The 20,317-nt window shown below is 42.0% G+C and overlaps 1 protein-coding gene across 1 annotated transcript; it reads right to left on the reverse strand.

Annotated features, from left to right (window-relative positions):
• Positions 1-3,000: 3,000 nt before the first annotated feature.
• LOC124250176 (Fc receptor-like protein 2) lies at positions 3,001-5,955 on the reverse strand. Its single transcript, XM_046682013.1, has 3 exons — positions 5,854-5,955; positions 3,701-3,941; positions 3,001-3,257 (listed from the first exon to the last, which is right to left on the reverse strand). Exons 1-3 carry the CDS (start codon positions 5,953-5,955, stop codon positions 3,001-3,003), a joined length of 600 nt encoding a protein of 199 aa, XP_046537969.1.
• Between the last annotated feature and the right edge of the window lie 14,362 nt (positions 5,956-20,317).

Genomic DNA, 20,317 nt, shown 5'->3' on the forward strand with positions numbered 1-20,317 from the left:
GGATCTCTCGGAGAAAGGAGGGACGAAAACCTAGAGCTGTTGGTGGCCAGCTTGGCTTATCTGAGAATTAAGCTAAAGGAGAAATGCAGAGGAAAGAGGGGAGGCAAAGACAGAATCCTTGGATCCAGTCACACGGTAAGTCACGTCCATTCTTGACCCCTCCCTCCAACTTTATTATTTTTTTTCCCCAAGCTAGTTTGTATGGGATTTCTCTCATTTGCAACCAAAATGCCGATTTTACACAGTCAATTACAAACTTCATGGGAAAGGCCCTGCAACAAGGTAAACTTAGAAGAATTATAGATAAAAATGTGAAAGTGATTCTTGAAAATTAGTAGATTGAAAAGATCAAACATATGTAAGACTGTGGAGACTGAATAAATCAAACTAACTTAATTTAATAGAAAAATAAAAACTGAACTTTGTATATCATAAACAGAAAATTCACTTTCTTTTCAAATTCCTTATATAGCATTTACAAAAATATTGACTGTGTTAGGCCATAAAGAAATTTTCAGTAAGTTTCCAAAAGTAAAAATTATACAGGCTATCTTCTTTGATAAGGTTTCAGCACAAGGATAATAAATAAATCTATAAGAAATGAAAGAAATAAAGGATAAAAAATAAAATCTATTCATAGGAAATTGTAAGTCTCAAGTTAAAAAAGAAATGAAAACTCATATTCGACATACTTTAGAACTTAAACAAATGAAAATATTATACACCAAAATTTGTAGGATGAGGAGCCAGCCTGGTGGCGCAGCAGTTAAGTGCGCACGTTCCCGCTTCGGGGACCTGGGGTTCGCTGGTTAGGATCCCGGGTGCGGACATGGCACTGCTTGGCAAGCCATGCTGTGGCAGGCGTCCCACATATAAAGTAGAGCAAAATGGGCACGGATGTTAGCTCAGGGCCAGTCTTTCTCAGCAAAAAGAGGAGGATTGGCAGCAGATGTTAGCTCAGGGCTAATCTTCCTCAAAAAAAAGAAAAGATTTGTAGGATGAGATAAAAGTGGTACTTAGAAGAAAACATATAGTTTTAAATACATTTATTAGGAAAGAAAGATGAAAAATAAATAAGCATTCAGGGGCCGGCTGGTGGTGCAGCGGTTAAGTGCGCAAATTCTGCTTCGGCAGCCCGGGGTTCGCCGGTTCAGATCCCAGGTGCAGACATGGCACCATTTGGCAAGCTATGCTGTGGTAAGCATCCCACATATAAATTAGAGGAAGATGGGCATGGATGTTAGCTCGGGGCCAGTTTTCCTCAGCAAAAAGAAGAGGATTGGCAGCAGATATTAGCTCAGGGCTAATCTTTTCCCAAAAAAAAAAAAAAAAAAAAAGGCATTCACTTAAGAAATTAAAGAAAGAACAACAGAAAATAAACAAAAAGAAGGTAGATATTCTGAAGATAAAGGAGAAACAAATGAATTAGAAAACTAAAAACTAAGTAGATTTGAATAATAAAACCGAACCTGGTTCTTTAAAAAGAACAATAAAATAGATGAACCTCGGTGAATCTGATTAAGAAAGATCCCACAAACAAACAAGTTAGAAATGAAGCTAATCACAAATATGAAGGCTATTTAAAAACTAGATGAGAATACCAGGTGGTCAACTGTATGTGATAAATTTGAAAATCTTGATAAAATGCCCAAATTTTGGGGTAAAAGCTGCCAAATTATTTTAACAAAGGATAAGGAATTTGAAAAATTTGAAAACAAAGAAGATTTGACAATGGAGACAAAAATCTACCAGGCTCAGAAGGTTGTTTGGGTTAGTTCCGAAGACTTTCCGAGTAGCAGATCAATTCCAATATTGTCTTAAGCTGCTGCAAAGCACAGAAAATAGGGAAAGCTTCTGATGTCATTCTTTTCTTTTAAAGATTTTATTTTTCCTTTTTCTCCCAAATCCTTCAAGTACATAGTGGTATATATTTTTTTAGTTGTGTGTCCTTCCAGTTGTGGCATGTGGGACGCCACCTCAGCATGGCCTGGCCTGATGAGCGGTGCCGTGTCGTGCCCGGGATCCGAACTGGTGATAACCTGGGCTGCCGAAGCAGACTGCGTGAACTTAACCACTTGGCCACAGGGCCGGCCCCCTGATATCATTCTTATGAGGCTAATCTATCCCTGAAACCCAAACCAGATGAGTTAGTTCAAAAAAGAAAACTCACATATAAGTAAGAATGCAAATATTCGAAATAAAATATTAGCTAGTTGTCTCTAGCTACTACCTATGATGACATGATGACTAAGAAGGGTTTATAGCAGGAATTCAATGATTGTTCCATATTAGGAAACCTACTAACGCACTTCTCCACAATAATGAGTTAAAGGAAAAAGTATCAAATAACCATCATGATATATTAAAATAGTGGCCAAGAGCAAAGTTTCTTGATTCGGGTAGCCCTAGCCCGAGGTTCCGTCTTCACAGCTACTAGATGTGTGACTTTGGACAAATTACTTAATAGAAATTCCGTTTCCTCATTTGTAAAATGAGAGTTGTTATGGAAATTAAATGAGAGAATCTTAGTAAGATTTTGAATTTCAGACTCTGGTTTGTTCATGGCTTTTCTACCTTTTCCTCAAGTATTTATAAGGCTTGGTTGTATCTCCTGGCTCACTGCAAGCTTTGAGCGTGCGGTGATATTTCCTTATTTTTCTTAGGGGTGTCTCCCTCCCTCTCCATGTCTCATCTACCCCACTCCCCAAGCTGACTTGATCCCAGCACATTGCCCTACAAACAGTATCTACTTCACACACCTCTGGTGATGTTAGTGAAAGGGGAGCAGGAAGGGCAGTGGTAGGCCAGGGATGCTGCATTTAAGACTAATGAAAGGGAGATTCTGGAAGAACTGATGGGCTCTTGAGTTGAACTCCATTCCCTGAGGGACAGGAAAATCCAATGGAAAGGACATACAAGCCATTGCTTGGCATAATTGCAACTGGTTCTCTGGAAGGAGATATTGGATGTGTCCTACCTGTGACATTGAGTGTCACCACCTCACTTGGCCCCCCGGCCATTGTCAGTCTCACAAGTGTAGTTCCCAGAATGCTCTGCTGTCAGAGAGAGGTTGAAGGATGCTTTTCCTCCAAAAGACACTGAGGGGTTCCCTAGAGTGACATTTTCATGGTAAAACCAGTATAGAAAGGAGGGAGATGCTCTCGTGTCTTCCCAGTGAAGCTCCGTCGTGTCCCCAAAGAAGACCTGGGCCCCAGGAACACTAAAAATGAGGAGAGGACATGACACTGGAGCTGAGAGAGGCAGTAGGGTCCATCAAAGAGGGTCTCTCCTGCTGGTAGAGACTTATAGCCCACTCTATTCTCACGCAAGGGTCCTCACAGTATCCCTCCAGCCCCATGCATTCTTTCTCACTGTCACATCTCCCAATCTAACACTGCAGAGACAGTTCTTACAGAGCTTTGACAAGCTCTGGTGAGGAATTCTGGAGAGCATGAGCCTGGCCATGTCACATAACCTGACTTGTGCCTCCCCTTGTCATCTTCCTTTAGCTCTTCTGCCACTGTTGCCACTGCCACTGCCACTACTGCCATCACAACAACAATCCTACCATGTTCAAATAGCTTCTTAACCTCTTCACGGCCCTGTTCCTTGTCATCTTTGGAACATCTTCACTGCCACAGAAGAAACTGACCTCAGTTGTGAATCGCTGGCTAATTAAGAGGGTGCTTCTTATTTCTCATAGTGATGTTCACTGCCTCACTCTGTGTGAGGCCATAGCCATTGTCTTCTATATGGTAGTATCCCCTGGCATGGTTCTCTCTGATAACAGCTATCTCCTGCTCTGCTTTCTGGGGACACTGACTTTTCCTCCCTAGACTCTCCCTTGTGTCTTCTCTGTGCCAGGAGAGTGTGACATTCTCTCTACCTTCAGCCATGGAGCAGACAAGGATGAGTGTCTTCCCTTCAATTGCCTGGCCCCTCTAGAGCTGGGTATCCAGGAGCACTCTAGACAAAAGGATTCCTGTGTAAACACGAGGCAATAGGTGAGGACCTGGTGTGGAGGCTAGTACCACCTGCTCAGCATTATGGCAGGTGGTGGAGTTGGTAGAATTGAATGTTTAGGCAGGAGAGAGTTTTCAGCAGGGAGCAAGCATGCTGAGAGGCATTACGCAGGACACTCTGCAACTTAACATTCTAAAAATCCATCTTCGCACTTCCTCCACACTCGTTAGCCTTCTCTATTGATCACAGCCCACATTGATCTCGCTCCCTCCTGATCTCCTGACGCACTTGAGGCAGCAGGAATGGTGGGAAGAGCACAGGCTGGGAGTCCCCGTCCAGCTCTGCCACTCATTCGTTGCATGATGTTCGTAGGTCAATTAATCTCTCTGATCTTCAGTTTTCTCAAAGGTAAAGTATAGGTAATCATACCAACTTCACAGTTCTCATTAAGATCAAACAAGATACATGTATAAAGCACCTGTTACATTGGAGATACTCAGCAAATGATGGCTACTATTGATACCACTCTCCACTGGCATGGTTGAGATGGGAAGTGTAGCAAGATGATTAAAAGAGTATACACTGGCACCAGAATGCTTGGGTTCAAATTCCAGCTGTGCCACTTATGGCTGAGTTACCTTGGGCAGGTAAATTAACAGCTCTGTGCTTTCAGTTTCCTCTTGTGTAAAAGGGAGATAACAGTACTTACTTTACAGATACTATTCACGGTATCACTTCCCAGGGTTGCTCCGAGGACTAAATAAAAAACTGCTCTGAGCAATGCCTTGTACTTAGTAAACTTTCTGTAAGTCTTCCCCTCTCCAAATATTTCCGAGCATCAGAGGGATTTTTCTAGAACTCAGCACAACAGCTTGGGTTCAGGCCTGGCATTTAGCAAGCCTTTTATAAGTGCCGGGGATTCTCAAAGTTATTTCTATTATTACTATTTTGTTCCTTCATTGCTCAACCTGGGTTAAATGTGCCTCCTCGTTGAGGGTCACTCCTTGCAGACAGACACCATGACTTGTTTATCTTTTGGTTCGCTAAGCACACTTCAGTGCTGGTTGCACAGTAGATGCTCCAGAGAGAGATATTATTATTATTATTGTTTTTCGGACAGAGAGAGCAAAGCTACTGGGAAACGATGCCACTGTAGCAATTAATAGAGCAGAGCCCAGATCGGTTATTGTAGCCCCCGTACACACAGGGATAGGGGAAGCACACTGAAAAGAAGAACCCAAAGTCTGGCTAGGAGCTACTGTTCTTCTCTGCCTGACTCAGCCCTGGCAGCCCAGTCACTGATGCTCACCGATGAGCACTTGGATACAGGACGGAGGGCTCTGCTTTGAGACACTGCGAGATGCTGTCATTGCCTCACATCACTAACAGCCTGACTCTTCTTTCCACATTGCTGAGATCCAAAACTCTGATGAGTTCCAGGCTGACCTCAGGGTGTGACCATCCCTGAAGAAGGAGTAGGAAAGATTGGTCCTTGGCTTATCTTAAGAGGGCTGGGTGTCATAGAATAGGGTGGCTGAGGTTCCCTCAGTGGGCTGTGAGGGTCTGACTGTCAGTCCATGTGCTGGAAACAGCTCTGGAGGGAAGAATTAAACAGAGATCACCAGCCAGTGAGGTATGGAGTTCCTGTCGAAGAGTGCTTTGTCTTCTCAGTCCCAATGAGCAGGACACACAGATCCAGACTCAAGGACACACAGGCACCCACCATTTCTCCCTCCCTGGGTGGTCTCCTATGCTCTGTACCCCAGTCCACCCACACAGGTCCTACTCCTTCCCAGCCTCATCCACTTGAACAGTGAGACCCTCACTTTGGACAGTGAGACATATGGATTTTGCCCTGCCACGTCTACAAAAAAACTATTCTTTATCCACCTTACGATAAAAGGAGCCGTTGTCACTGAGTCCTGTGTTTGAAACGGTGTAGCTTGAGGTGCCATAGTAAGTAGATATCTGAGATGCATCCTTGTAGTACATCAGTGTTTAAATTTCATTATCTTCTTCCCCAGAGCACCTCACAACCACCTAGTCTCCTTCATAGGGAGAGTGTGTCATACCAACGCCCAGCCAGTCTGCAAAAGATGCAAAAATGCCTGTGCTACCAATTGCCCCTGATCCCAGCACTCTAAGTTCTGTTCATAAAGGGGAAGGATAGTGCATACACATGAGTCAAGAAGCTGGGCAGCCACAGATCCCTTGGGACTCACTGGCCTTCCTGGTTTCCCTGCTCAGCAAAGGTAAGCTCTATTTCACTTAGTGACATCTTTTGTCTTCCATACATCCTATTCATTTTGTGTCTGTTAAAAAGGTTTTGATCTCATTTTTCCAGGTGCCAATAATTTTCTGGATTAAGTATGCATTTAAAAGGATTTCACTTAGATTTCTTATATCCATTCAAGATGACCTCATGTCCCTGTGGCAGGCGCGATTAACTTTCTCTGCATCTATCATTTCGCAGAGGCTCAGCCCCGTGGAACAATTCAAAGACCTTCCCTTTGTCATTCTCCCTAGACGAAACCGTCTGGGCCACTGAGACATCAGCTCTGGGATCTACAGCTTCAATATCTAGAATTCCCTGCTCAAATGCTTTTTTCAGAGGCTTCTGGGAATCGTTTTTTGGATGATCCCTGTGAGAAGGGGAGCGGGCTCCTCTGCTTATTCAGGTCATTGCCTCCCCTTGGAAGATAATGGTCACCAGAGAACTAATGAGCAGCTTGGTGTTTTCGATACGCCCCAGCAGGAAAAGAAAAAACAATAGAATGGAGAGGAATTGGCAGACTGTTCCCGGAAAGTTTGTGCAGAAGGAAAGGAGAGCCAGCCACCATACTGCTGCTCTGTGGCCCAGCCCTGCAGCCTTGGACTTTTTTGGGGAAAATTTTCAGCTGGCAACTGAGCTAGAAATTCAGCTTCAAATATCAATTTGGAATATGTAGTATATTGGACTGAATTACAGGGAAAATGTTTGTTGTTCTGATAGAAAACCTAATCCCAGGCCTGGACCTTGGATCATTCCCCTTCAGTGTAAAGAGAGGCAGTGTCAGACATGGAGGAACAGAATGGTGAAGGAGGAAAAGCGTAAGTGTGTTTGTTTAGGCTGCCCGCTGAGCTTATCCCTTGAGCCATGAGTTTATTATGGAGGGAAGAAGCGCCAGCACTCAGGGTCTTGTCTCAGAAGAGAAACCATCCTCTGATGGGGTCTAGATCCAGTCTCCAAAATGGAATCTAGTAGGAGGTGTGGAGAAAGCATTTAGAACTTCTATATTATATTAAACAATTTCTCATCTTTTAAGTTTTCTGTTTTTGCATATATTTTACAATGTTCACAATATTTCATCATAGGGATCGATGTCTATATAATATGTTAGAGTTACACACTCAAAATTTTTGTTCTTGATGGAGCAAAGTGGTCAACTAAGTTCAGAGACAACTGCTCTATACTTTTCAGCCACTTTGAAAGCTCCATCATTAGACTAGGAGATTGGGGTGGATGGTAGGAGGCATAGTATTAATAAAGAGAGAGAAGTCTTTAGCCTTCCTGGAGGCCAAAAGTTTCCTTCCTTCTTGGGGCCGGCCTTGTGGCCGAGTGGCTAAGCTTGCATGCTCCAGTTTGGCGGCCCAGGGTTTAGCTGGTTTGAATTCTGGGCACGGACATGGCACTGCTCCTCAGGCCACGCTGAGGCGGCGTCCTGCATGCCACAACTAGAGGGACCCACAACTAAAAATACACAACTATGTGCCAGGGGGCTTTGGGGAAAAAAAGGAAAAATGAAATCTTAAAAAAAAAATGTTTCCTTCCTCCGTATTGAGACAAGACAAAGTGAAGATTATAGAGATGAAATCAATTTGGTTAAAGAAGTATTTTAGAGATGAGATTTATGTGAACAAGTTAGTAATAATGAAAGGGCTAGAGAGAGATGAGAACTGACGATTCCAGATTATACCGAGTCTGGAACAAGGATTTGACTGTAAGATATCTGGGTAAGTTGCCTTTAACTTTGACATTTTACTTACAGATACATTCCCTAGAAGAAGGTACAATTGTACATATGCACACATTTTATCATAATTTCAGGGAGTTCACTGGATCCTATGAAGCTGATCCAGAGACCTTCTAATATTTTAAGAACACTCTTGCTTAAAATTATATCAAATATAATGCAGTTTATATCATCAGATATAAAAGTATTGGACATATAAGTATCGCCTTCCTTCCCTATAATAGAATGAATACTTTCTCAAAGGAATGATTAAAGAAGAAAATGTAACTTTCCAGTCTAATATAAAACCAAACTTTCCTCTTTTTTTCATTACATTAGAATTTTAATTAAAAAAAGAGGAAAATAATTTAGGCATGGGTAGTTTGCAATCCAAGCGAAAGGTGGAGGGACATTCTTGTTTTATGCAGAGCATCTCCCTAGCCCTCTGGTTGTCTCTCTCTTATAAAGATGTTTTCCATCACTGCCTCCAGTGCTTCTGATGGGGGCTTTGAGCTCCTGTGGTCAGAACCAGGAGAATATTTTCCCAACCGCATTGCGTAGTTTGCCGTCCCTTCACAGTTATCTTCTTTTCTGTTCCAGGGCTTAATAGTAAAGACAAAAGAATCCATCGCTTTGAGGGGGTCAGGGTAGGATCTTTCACCCATCATGCAGGCAGGTAGTAAAGCAGAGATGAATGGGAGAGTGGAGCATTACTGCCATGGCTGGGACTAGGGTGAAGCACTGGTCTCCTCCTCTCTTCATCCCAGTCCTGTCCCTGATCCCTGAAACCCTCAGCTAAGAAACTGGGACAGCATTACCTCCCTTGCATGGAACAGTAAGTGTGATTCCCAGAGACCTGAAAGAACAAAGGAAAGAGTAACTCGCCTGGGGGCCCGCCTGGTGGCGCAGCTGTTAAGAGTAACTCACCTGATTGGGCGCCTACAGGAGCTGTGAGGGAATAGAGTCAGAGAGATCACCACAGGACCAGGATCCTCACACTTTTTAAAGAAGTAGTAACCCCCTAAGAACTTCCTCAACAATTCTCTTTCCCTGTCTTTTCTTCTATTCCTTCTTCCCTCTACCCACCATGTTTTCTTCCCTTCTATCCTCCATTGTTCATTCACTCTATTTCTTTTTCCCTCCTTTTTTTCCTCCATCTTTCCTTCCTTCCTTCACTGACAAACAACACTCAAATAGAACTGTGTTCATTTTGTAAGATCCAAACAGTTTATAAACATAGTCCATCCTCCTGACCAGAAATTGCTTATTTTGCAGGTAAATTCTCAGAAGTTTCATGATTTATTTCCTCTTCTCTCACCTTATCTTTTTAAGACTGACTGTTTTGTTTGAGACATATTGCCTGCCTGGTGGCAACACAGAAGCTGGGAAGGGCCAGGAAGGAAATGGAGATGTCCTCTCACGTCTCATTGACACTGTTTCTCCGTCGTTCCCTATTCTAGATCTGATGCTGTGTCTGCATCCATATATGAGAGTCGTATTTATCAGCAAAAGCCACAGTTTCATCTATAGTTAGCAGGACTTGAAGCCTTTCCAAAATCTAAGTCTTGGAAAGTAAGAGTTCAGCCAAAAATTTAGTAGCTTGGTGTAGAAGTAGAGTTGGGCCAGAGTAGCATTTAAACGGGCTGGAAATAGAATTTTTCCTAACAGAAAATTCCTTTGATGTCTTTTAAAGAAGTTTTCCAATTTTCCCAGAGATCAAAGCAGAAATGTTTGTTAAACAAAGGGAGAAGGCATCAGTATTTGGAAAAGAGACTCACAGCCCTTTCTTTTTCCTGGAAACGCTGTTCTGCTCAGTGCCCATTTGCATTATACTTGTTGGTCCTGAGTCAGAAGCTCAAGTCCATCCCTATTCACCCCAGCAGAGAGTCTTGTGCTGAAGAAGAGGGTCTGGCATGAAAACACGAATGCATAAAGATGTGTGCACCCCTATGTTCACTGCAGCATTATTCACAATAGCCAAGACATGGAAGCAACCTAGGTGCCCATCAAGGGATGAATGGATAAAGAAGATGTGGTATATATACACAACTGAGTACTACTTAGCCATAAAAAAGATGAAATGTTGCCATTTGCAACAACATGGATGAACCTTGAGGGTATTATGCTAAGTGAAATAAGTCAGAGGAAGAAAGTCAAATACCGTATGATCTCACTCATCAATGGGAGAGAAGAACAACAACAAACAAACACATGAGACAGAGATTGGATCGGTGGTTACTAGAGGGGAAGGGAGGAGGGAGGAGGGTGAAAGAGGTGATTAGGCACATGTGCATGACACTGGATTGTAACTAGTCTTTGGGTGGTGAACGTGACGTAATCTACACAGAAATTGAAATATAATGATGTACACTTGAAATTTATATAATATTATAAACTAATGCTACCTCAATAAAAAAAAAAACCCACACAAAAGCAACCACCAATTATTATAGCGGTAAAAAAAAAAAAAAAGAGGTTCTGGGATGCCCAGGCACAGGTGGTCCCACCCTGGTTCCACCCAGCTCCTACTCCAGCATCTTTCTCACCAAGTACCAGAAGCAGTGGCCACAGCCACATGAGGTTGGAGGCGTGAAGTTCTCCCAGTGACAGCCAGGGGCAGCACAGGTCCTAGAGCAGAGTCTACTCCCATGGACTGTGAAGCGGGATTGGGCACTGTGGTTCAATAGGGATTTTTAAAAAATGGTTTATAACATTATATAGATTTCAGGTTATATCATTATAATTCGATTTCTGTGTACACTACATCATGTTTACCACCTAAAGTCTGGTTTCCATTTGTCACCACACAAATGACCTCCTTTATCCGTTTTGCCTTTTGCCCACCCCTCTTCCCCTATGGTAACCACCAATCTGTTCTGTGTATCTATGTGTGTGTTTTTTAATCTTCCACATGTGACTAAAATTATATGATATCTGTCTTTCTCTGTCTGTCTTATTTCACTTAGCATAATATCCTCAAGTTCCATCCATGTTGTCTCAAATGGCAAGATTTCATCGTTAGTAATGGCTGAGTAGTATTCCATTGTATATATACACCACATCTTCTTTATCTTATTCATTTGTTGTTGGGCATTTAGGTTGTTTCCATGTCTTGGGTATTGTAAATAATGCTGCAATGCGCATAGGGGTGCATATATCTTTTTGGATTAGTGTTTTCATGTTCTTTGGATAAGTACCCAGAAGCAGCATAGCTGGATGATATGGTAGTTCTATTCTTAATTTTTTGAGGACTCTCCAAACCATTTTCCATACTGGCTGCACCAATTTACATTCCCACCAGTAGTGTACAAGTGTGCCCTTTTCTCCACATCCTCTCCACCACTTCTTATTTCTTCTCTTGTTAATAATAGCCCTTCTGATGGGCGTGAGGTGCTATCTCATTGTGGTTTTGATTTGCATTTCCCTAATAATTAGTGACGTTGAACATCATTTCATGTGCCCGTTGGCCATATGTATAGCTTCTTTGGAAAAATAGCTGTTCAGATCCTCTGCCCATTTTCTAATTGTTCTATTTTGTTATTGTTGTTGAGTTGTATGAGTTCTTTATATATTTTGGATATTAACCCCTTATTGCATGTATGATTTGCAAATATCTTCTCCCAATCAGTAGGTTGTCTTCTCATTTTGTTGGTGGCTTCCTTTGCTGTGCAGAAGCTTTTTAGTCTGATGTAGTCCCATTTGCATATTTTTGCTTTTGTTTCTCTTGCTTGAGGAGACATTTTAAAAGATACTGCTAAGACTGATGTCAAAGAGTGTACTGCCTCTGTTTTCTCCTAGGAGTTTTATGGTTTCAGGTTTTACATTAAAACCTTTAATCCATTTTGAGTTAATTTTCATGTATGGTGTAAGATGGTGGTCTACTTTCATTCTCTTGCATGTGGCTGTCAAATTTTCCAGCACAATTTATTGAAGAGACTTTTCTTTCTCCAATGTGTATTCTTGGCTCCTTTGTCAAAAATTAGCTGTCCGTAAATGTGTGGGTTTATTTCTGGGCTCTCAGTACTGTTCCATTGATCTGTGTGTCTGTTTTTCCAGCAGGGATTTTATAGAAATAGAAAAAAGGAAAGAAGAAAGCTCTCTGTTTGTCAATCAGCGTTGTCCTCACCCCTAGCCCCACAGGTGCTGAGAAAGTAAATGTTCTTTTTTCTAGAGTTGCTCAGATGTGTGTGTATTGATCAGAAATGCTCCTTAAAATGTGAAGTGCCTTAACCTTATAGCTAAGTTTCCTTTAGAGAAGGTTTCTCACTCAGAGAATGTCGATTGATTTGTGGACCTACTAAAATTCAAGTCACTTACTTCATCTCTTTCAAAGGGAAATCCCTGTTACCACTCAGGATGTATGGCGTGCTATGCGGTTTGTAGTATTGTGTCACTGTGCCGACACTACATGGATGCTGCTCTGCGGAGATCTGCCCAGACCACATGAGGAGACAAACAGGAATTTGTTAGAAATGATGGTGGGATTAGGATGATATTAGATGGTATTATGTATGGTCTAGGGACTCAGGAGGATATGAATTCTGTCCAACCCAAGTCGCTCGTGCTCAAATAATGTTCCAGACAGCTACATGCAGAATGGAAAAAGTAGTATGAACACTCTACAGCATTAACCTTGAGGCATTCTCTCCAAACTACTGTACAGTGGTCTGGAGGGCGTTAACATACATGGGACAGGTTAGATCTGTCTTCTCATGCTCCAAAGTTCAAGAGCAAATTTTGGCAGAGAGTCTTTGTATCAGGCTGGAAATAGAATCCACTCTAGTGGCTAAACAAAAAGGGCTTAAATGAGAAGACTGCCTATCGAGCTGTGGACGGGGTTAAAGTAACAAGCTAACGATGATGAGCCACCCAGAGACCAGCCACCATGAAAAGCTGTTACAGCCCCTCGTGCTGAAGAAGCCAGAGGAGGAAAAACTGTTACAAAAGCCCAGTGAGATTTGGAGCCACAGAGGAGGGGTTGCTAGGTGAATTTGTGACTGTGGAAAGATGCAGCTACTGCCAGAGATGAGGTGCCAAAGCCGAGAGGGAGTGGGAGAATGCCCTGACTTCTCTCTTCCCTCCATCTGATCACCCCTTAGTGCCTCCTATTGATGGAGCCCAACTGTTTGCCAGAGATTGGCTGATGCTGTCTGCAGGAGTCAGCCTCCCAGGGCACAGAGCAGCAGAGAAGCACAGAGAATGGATCTGAGGTGGGGTGGGGGTGGTTCAAACGGAGAGTAACTAGTATTGTCCTCAAAGGGGAAAAAAAGGTTACATCAGCATTAAAAGGTCCTGGGGCTGGCCCGGTGGCGCAGCGGTTAAGTTTGCTCGTTCCGCTTCTCAGTGACCCAGGGTTTGCCTGTTCGGATCCCAGGTGCGGACATGGCATTGCTTGGCAAAAGCCATGCTGTGGTAGGCGTCCCATACATAAAGTAGAGGAAGATGGGCATGGATGTTAGCTCAGGGCCAGTCTTCCTCAGCAAAATGTCCTCGTTGACAGTAGTTAGCTCAGGGTTAATCTTCCTCAAAAAAACAAAAAACCTCCACAAAACAAAAAGCATTAGAAGGTCCTTTCCAGCATAAACCTTTCTTTCTCTTCTTTTTTTTAAGATTGGCACCTGAGCTAACATCTGTTGCCAATCTTCTTCTTTTTTTCCTTCTTCTCCCAAAGCACCCCAGTACATAGTTGTATATTCTAGTTGTGAGTGCCTCTGGTTGTGCTATGTGGGATGCCAGCTCAGCATGGCCTGATGAGCGGTGCCATGTCCTTGCCCAGGATCCGAACTGGTGAAAGCCTGGGCCGCCGAAGCAGAGCGTGCAAACTTAACCACTCAGCCATGGGGCTGGCCCCCATAAACCTTTCTTTCTCCATGTTGGAATTTGCCCATCCCCAGCCAATGCCATCAATGTGTGGGTTGCTGAGATAAGATTAAGAAGATGTTTTGATCAGGCAAAACAGAACACCTTAATCATCCTCAGTTACCACACACTAGGGAGGAATACTGACAAAAGAAAATACAAGGCAAATGAGCACTTCTTTACCAACAACTGTTGGTTCACAAACTGGCCCCCATACATGGAGGTCAAGGAGAGACCAAAGAAAGAGGCAGACCACTCCAGATTGGTAGGTGGCAGGTTTAATAAGCGAGGGAACTTACGTACAGGTTGTCTTGGCGGCCGCAAGATGAGTAGATTTCTGCATCTGCTCACCAAGTTAAAAGTTTATGTAGAAGGCTTGGCTGGATTCAGTCACATATTCTGTCCAGATTTCTCAACAACACATTGTTCTCTCAAGGTAATGTCCTTGAAAATGGCCCCTACTGTGGGAATGGTGAGGAGAACATATATTCCAAGAACAGGGGAGGGGATGAAAAACCTCTGATTGCCTGGGTTTAGTTCTCAGGTCAACTGGTAGTCATATCCTCTTGATTACCCCCTTTCAACACAATTTCAGATCCAAATTCCAAAAGGTAGTTCTCTTTAGCTTAGGCTATAGATATTTTTTCTTTTTCTTTTTGGTGAGGAAGATTGGCCCTGAGCTAACATCTATTGCCAATCTTCCTCTTTTTTGCTTAGGGAAGATTGTCCCTGAGCTAACATCTGTGCCAAAACTCCTCTATTTTGTATGTAGGATGCTGCCACAACATGGCTTGATGAGTGGTGTATAGGTCTGTGCCCAGGATGCAAACCAACAAACCCTGGGCCACCAAAGCAGAGTATGTGAACTTAATCACTATGCCACTGGGCCAGCCCCATAGGCAATAGATCTTTATGACTTTACAACTCCTTCTCCCTGAGTCAATCTACTCTTGGAATACAGACGTGTGCATAAGAGTTGAAGCAAGCCAGAGCTTGTGTAGGTTACCAGGTGAAGGCCATTCTCTGCTGATTTGTTTGTATTTAGAGTCTGTGGGGAGGAGGAGGTTGGAGGCAGCAGCATCTGAGGGCACAGACTCCAGGCTTGCCCTGTTGAATATGTGGCAGAAGAGACGGTACCAAAGAAATCACACCTATCTTCATATATACACTATATCTTGTAATCCCTTTGATGTTTCACCCTCTAGAAGAGTGGACAAGTAAATGTTCTGAATAAGCTTCCAATCAGAGGTAGAGAGATGAAAGTGGTTTAAGTCAAAGAAATGTTTGAGAAAGAACAAGATTATGTGACAAAGATGGGGATGAATGGCAGCACCAGGGGCAGAGAAGAAATGGTGCCACTGGAACAATACAACCATGAACCAAATATTTAACAGTAAGATCATGACAGTTCAGCAGCAGATGGATTGCACACTCGATGGCTCTTCATTATTACATGCTCCTTTAGGATCTCACTGTAACACACGGACACATTCCCCCAAATACAGAAACACACAAAGGTGAAAGGTTTTTTCTGACAGTTTGGGAGATTCGATACTTTCAGAAGTGATCCAGGAACATCAGATTATGAGCCACTAGCCTACTGCTGTGCCTAAAGGCCAGGCAGGATAGAGATAGACAATTATATATTTTCAAAGGACAGATTCCTGAAAAATGTCACTTTCCTAGTGAATAATAAAAGCTGCGTTTTCTTTGTTAGCTACATTAGAATTTTAAGCCATGAGAAAACCTAGTGTGCTTTTGCCAGTTTTCTATCCAAGCAAGAGAACATGAGACTTCTAAAATTTCAGAGCTGCCATGGCTCCTGTTCTCCAGAGCATCATCCTCCCTTCTGGAGAGGACACCCAGCTAGGGAAAATAGAGAGATTTTGAAGCATCTTTTAGCCTTCAGATAAAGAATTCTTTCAATATTCTCCAGGTCCATGTGCATCCTTTTTTCTGTAGATGTCTCATTCCACCTAGTTTGGGGCTTTCCAGCTTGAGTAAGCAAAACTTCACCCAAAACCAGGAGAATGGGCAGGTGTCAGGAGTAGAGACTGATATGTCCTAAGAGCAACCTTGACCTGGAGAGCAGGAGAGCTCATCCTTAGAGCTTTTGGCAAAAGGGACTGGACAGGAAATGGTGAGTAAAACTGACATCTGATAGCTTTCTGTCTTATGGTACCATAGTACCCAGAGGTTCAAAAGAACCAAGAGAATGGAAATTCATGAAACTGTATACACACTAGGGGGTTAAGATTGTGAGATTAGTGTAGGTAGGACTTCAGCTTTAAATCTTGCAACTCTGAGAAATTTTGTGAATGTCCACCTGTCTTGCTCCCATGTCTCCAGTATAGAGGAGATTTCCAGGAGAATGGGAAGAGTTACAAATGTGATGAGTAACTTCCCTTGACAGTGGGCCTTGTTTGGCAGCTCTGTTATGCCTACTGGAGCAGAAGGACTGCAGAGCTTCAGGGAGCAGGTCCAAATAAATGTGAAATAACTCCCCTCTCAGGCTCTTGGAAACTTTGGGAGGAAAACGAATCTTTCCCAGGATCTTTAGCTATACTTCAGGTGCCAGACTTTCTGTCTGATGTGTCCAATCTCCAGTGGTTCATCCCCCACAATGGTCTTCTGCCCTCTACCTAACCCGTGTCACTGATGCTGACATAGAAAAATTTTCAAAATCTTCCTTTTTCCTTTGGAGTGGTGTCTCAAGGTCTAGCACAACCTGTGAAGGGTTAGCCAAGAATCTGTTGTACATTTGGCCAGAGGTGATGGTCATGATGAGCATCTTCCCTGAGCTGTATTCTACGTCTGACCATTAGCCTAAAGTGAATATGGAGAGAGCCAGGGTGTAGTCAGGGGCTATAACAGGGACATATTTATAGTAATATCCTAAATCCTCAATGTTCTGATGCCCCCTTGAACTAATAGGAATTCCCTTCTCTCTCCAGGACTGAGGATAATCAAGAAAGGGTACAGATCCAAGCGCAAAGGCTCAGATTCAGGCTCCAGAAACAGGTGGCATGCAGATATTGTCTAGGATGATGAGGACATTTGGAATATGGGGTATCGAAGCCCTGTTCCCAAGAGTTGAGATACCCAAGACAAAGGGGAAGGATTTAAACTGTCATTCATGGCCATCTTCTGCTACCAGGGAGGGAAAATGGGGACATGTCAGCAAGTTACAGTTGCCTGGGAAACCACCTTCTGGTTCTAAGAAACCTTACCATCTATATGGGGAAAGCCCCAATGTGGTATTTTATCATGCCAATCTAGGCCCACGTAAAATCAAAAACAAGGACAACTCAAGACAAAGAAGATGTCTCCCCAAGGACTGGTAGGACCATCAGCAAATGTGAAAGTCAAGATTTCAGGAAATTATGTATTTTGGTATTGAAAACTGGGTTACTATAATTTTCAATGTACTTATCATCCATTGCAAGGCCTGAGTTTAAGATCTCTGGGGATTAAATGATGAGGCTTACCCAGACGCAGTCTTCACTGTAGCCAGTTTAGAGCCCTGGGAAAAGATATTCAAAGTAAAGAGGTGGTGAACAATGCTTAAAGGGCAGACTCTGACCAAACAGAGGGAGTCAATGACAAGCCCCAGGTGTATGAGTGGAGCAAGCAGGGCCTCTCCCAGGGTGGATCTAACTTTTGCTTCATGACGAGTAAAAACTCAAACTGATTAACTGATATTTTACTAAAAACTGCAATTCTCATTAATGACAGTAAGTGATTATGTTCCAAGGACAACATTTTCTGGTTCCTAGAGAATTATCTGGGTATCAGAGGAGGAGAAAATCCTAAAACTGAAAAGGCCCATATTTACCCATCCAAGATTTTTGTAAGGGCTTCAAAATCCAAATGTGAGATGGACTTCTGCTTACAGGAAGATGGAGTAAATATACTTTTTTCTATTCTTTTTACAAAACACAACTAAAAGCTGTGGACCATATATGTAAAACAAACAAAAGAAGACTGAAATATGGAGATAAGCAGTCAGACCAGCTAGTGACCTCAATAACCAAAGAAGGACATCATGGCTAGTTCCCTGGGTTTTTTTTTTTTTTTTTTTTGGCTTCATATATCCTAGACTTGAAGTTGAAGAAGGCCAGTAACCTGTAACACCAATGGGAATGGAGAAAAATCTTCAACAAAACCTTGAGCTCTCTAGCCAAAGGACAAGGAAAGGGGGAGCCAAGCAGGACAGCATACTTTAAAACAATACCCACTCTACTCCAGCCAAACACCACAGAAAAAACTATGGCCTTATCCCCATCCATGCCAGCAAAGGTGCAGTGGAAAGCCTAGACTTCTATCTTCATGAGACAGTATTGAGGTAATCCCTACCCCTCGTAGGGGTGTTGTCAGGGAAGGCTGAGTAGGGAGCAGGGACTTTCGTGACTCTGGCTGGCAACAAGGCCCCTGCCCCCAGTGGTGTCAGTGAAGACCCTGTGAGAACTCTGGACTTCCACCCCGCCCTGCAGTAATGAAGTGCCCTCCCTCCTTCTCTCTTTCTTTTTTTTTTTCATTTACTGTGTGGTGACTTAATTCAGTCACCCCTTATAAAATCTTTCTTTTCATTGTGGTAAAATGTACATTACATAAAATTGACCATGTCAACCATTTTTAAGTGTCCAGTCCCTTGGCAATAAGTACATTTACATTGTTGCCCACCCATCAGTCCATCACCACCATTCATCTCTGGAACTCCTATCATCTTCTAAAACTAAAACCCTATATCCAATAAACAATAACTCCCCATTCCCCTCTCTCTCCAGACTGTGGAAACCATCATTCTACTTTATGTCTCTGTGATTTTGATTACTCTAGGTAATTCACATAAGTGGGATGGTATAATATTTGTCTTTTTGTGTCTGGCTTATTTCACCTAGCATAATGTTTTCAAGATTCATCCATGTTGTAGCAAGTGTCAGAATTTTCTTCCTGAAAAAGGCCAAATGGTATTCCATTGTGTGTGTGTGTGTGTGTGTGTGTGTGTGTGTATACACCACGTTTTGTTTATCCATTCATCTGTCATTAGACACTTGGGTTGCTCCCACCTTTAGCTGTTGTGAATAATGCTGCTATGAACATGAGTGTACAAATATCTGTTTGAGTCACTAATTTCAATCCTTTTGGGTTATACCCAGAAGTGGAATTGCTGGATCATATGGTAATTCTATGTTTAAGTTTTTGAGGAACTGTCATACCGTTTTCAACAGCAGCAGCATCATTTTACATTCTCACCAAGAGTGCATCAACGTTCCAATTTCTTCATATTGTTTCCAGCACTTATTATTATCTTTTAAATAATAGACATCCTAGTGGATATGAAGTAGTATCTCATTGTGGTTTCAATTTGTGTTTCCCTAATGATTAGTGATTTGAGAACTTTTCACGTGCTTTCACCCCTCCCCCCCACACATATGGCAAACATATATATTGACGAATAATCCAATATGACAAACTGAATTAAAAAATGGGCAAAGGACTTGAATAGACATATTCAAGGATCTTGAATACAAGTATATATTTGGAGAAATGTCTACTCAAGTCCTTTGCCCATTTTTTAATTTAATTTTTTCATTAATTTATATGAATTCTTTATATATTCTAGATATTAATCCCTTATCAGGTATATGATTTGCAAATATTTCCTCCTCCATTATTTCCTTTTCACTCGTTGTCTTTTGATGGACAGAATTTTTAACTTTGTTGGAGTCCAATTTATCAATATTTTCTTTTGTTGTCTGTGCTTTTGGTGTCATATCCAAGAAACCAACGTCAAATCCAATGTCATTAAGCTTTTCCCTTACGTTTTCTTCAAAGAATTTTACAGTTTTAGCTCTATGTTTAAGTCTTTGATCCATTTTGAATTAATTTTTCTAAATGTAAGGTAAAGGTCCAACTTTATTCTTTTGCATATGGATATCTATTTTTTTTTTACACCATTTGTTGAAAAGACTGTCTTTTCCCCATTGAATGGTTTTGGCCCACTAGTAGAAAGTCATTCGACCCTTATTTAAGAACTTATTTCTGGACTTCCTATTCTATTCCTTTGGTGTATTTGTATATCTTTATACCAGTGCCTCATTATTTTGATTACTGTCGTTTTGTAGTAAGTTTTGAAATCAGGATGTGTGAGGCCTCCAACTTTATTCTTTTTCAAGATTGTTTTGCTTATTCAAGGTCACTTGATATTTCATATGAGTTTTAGGGTAGATTTTTCTATATCAGCAAAAAAAAATCGTTGGAATTTTGATATTGCATTAAATTTGTAGATAGCTTTGGGCAGTATTGACATCTTAACAAAGCTAAATCTTCCAATCCATGAACATGGGATGTCTTTCCACTTATTTGTGTCTTCTTTAATTTCTTTCAGCAACATTGTTTTTTAGTTTTCAGTGTATAAATATTTTTCCTCTTTGTTTAAGTTTCTTCCTAAGTATTTTATTCTCTTTGATGCTACTGGAATTGTGTCAATTTCCTTTTCA

This window comes from Equus quagga, chromosome 13 (assembly GCF_021613505.1).
Source record: "Equus quagga isolate Etosha38 chromosome 13, UCLA_HA_Equagga_1.0, whole genome shotgun sequence".
Lineage (NCBI taxonomy): Eukaryota > Metazoa > Chordata > Mammalia > Perissodactyla > Equidae > Equus > Equus quagga.

Coding starts and splice junctions, on each gene's coding strand:
- LOC124250176 (XM_046682013.1), bottom strand. CDS start 5,955: ATGTACTACAAGGATGCATCTCAGATATCTACTTACTATGGCACCTCA. Junction 3,942..5,853: donor ACGGCTCCTTTTATCGTAAG/GTGGATAAAGAA, acceptor ACCCAGCTCTAG/AGGGGCCAGGCAATTGAAGG. Junction 3,258..3,700: donor TGAGGCAGTGAACATCACTA/TGAGAAATAAGA, acceptor CCCTACTGCCTC/TCTCAGCTCCAGTGTCATGT.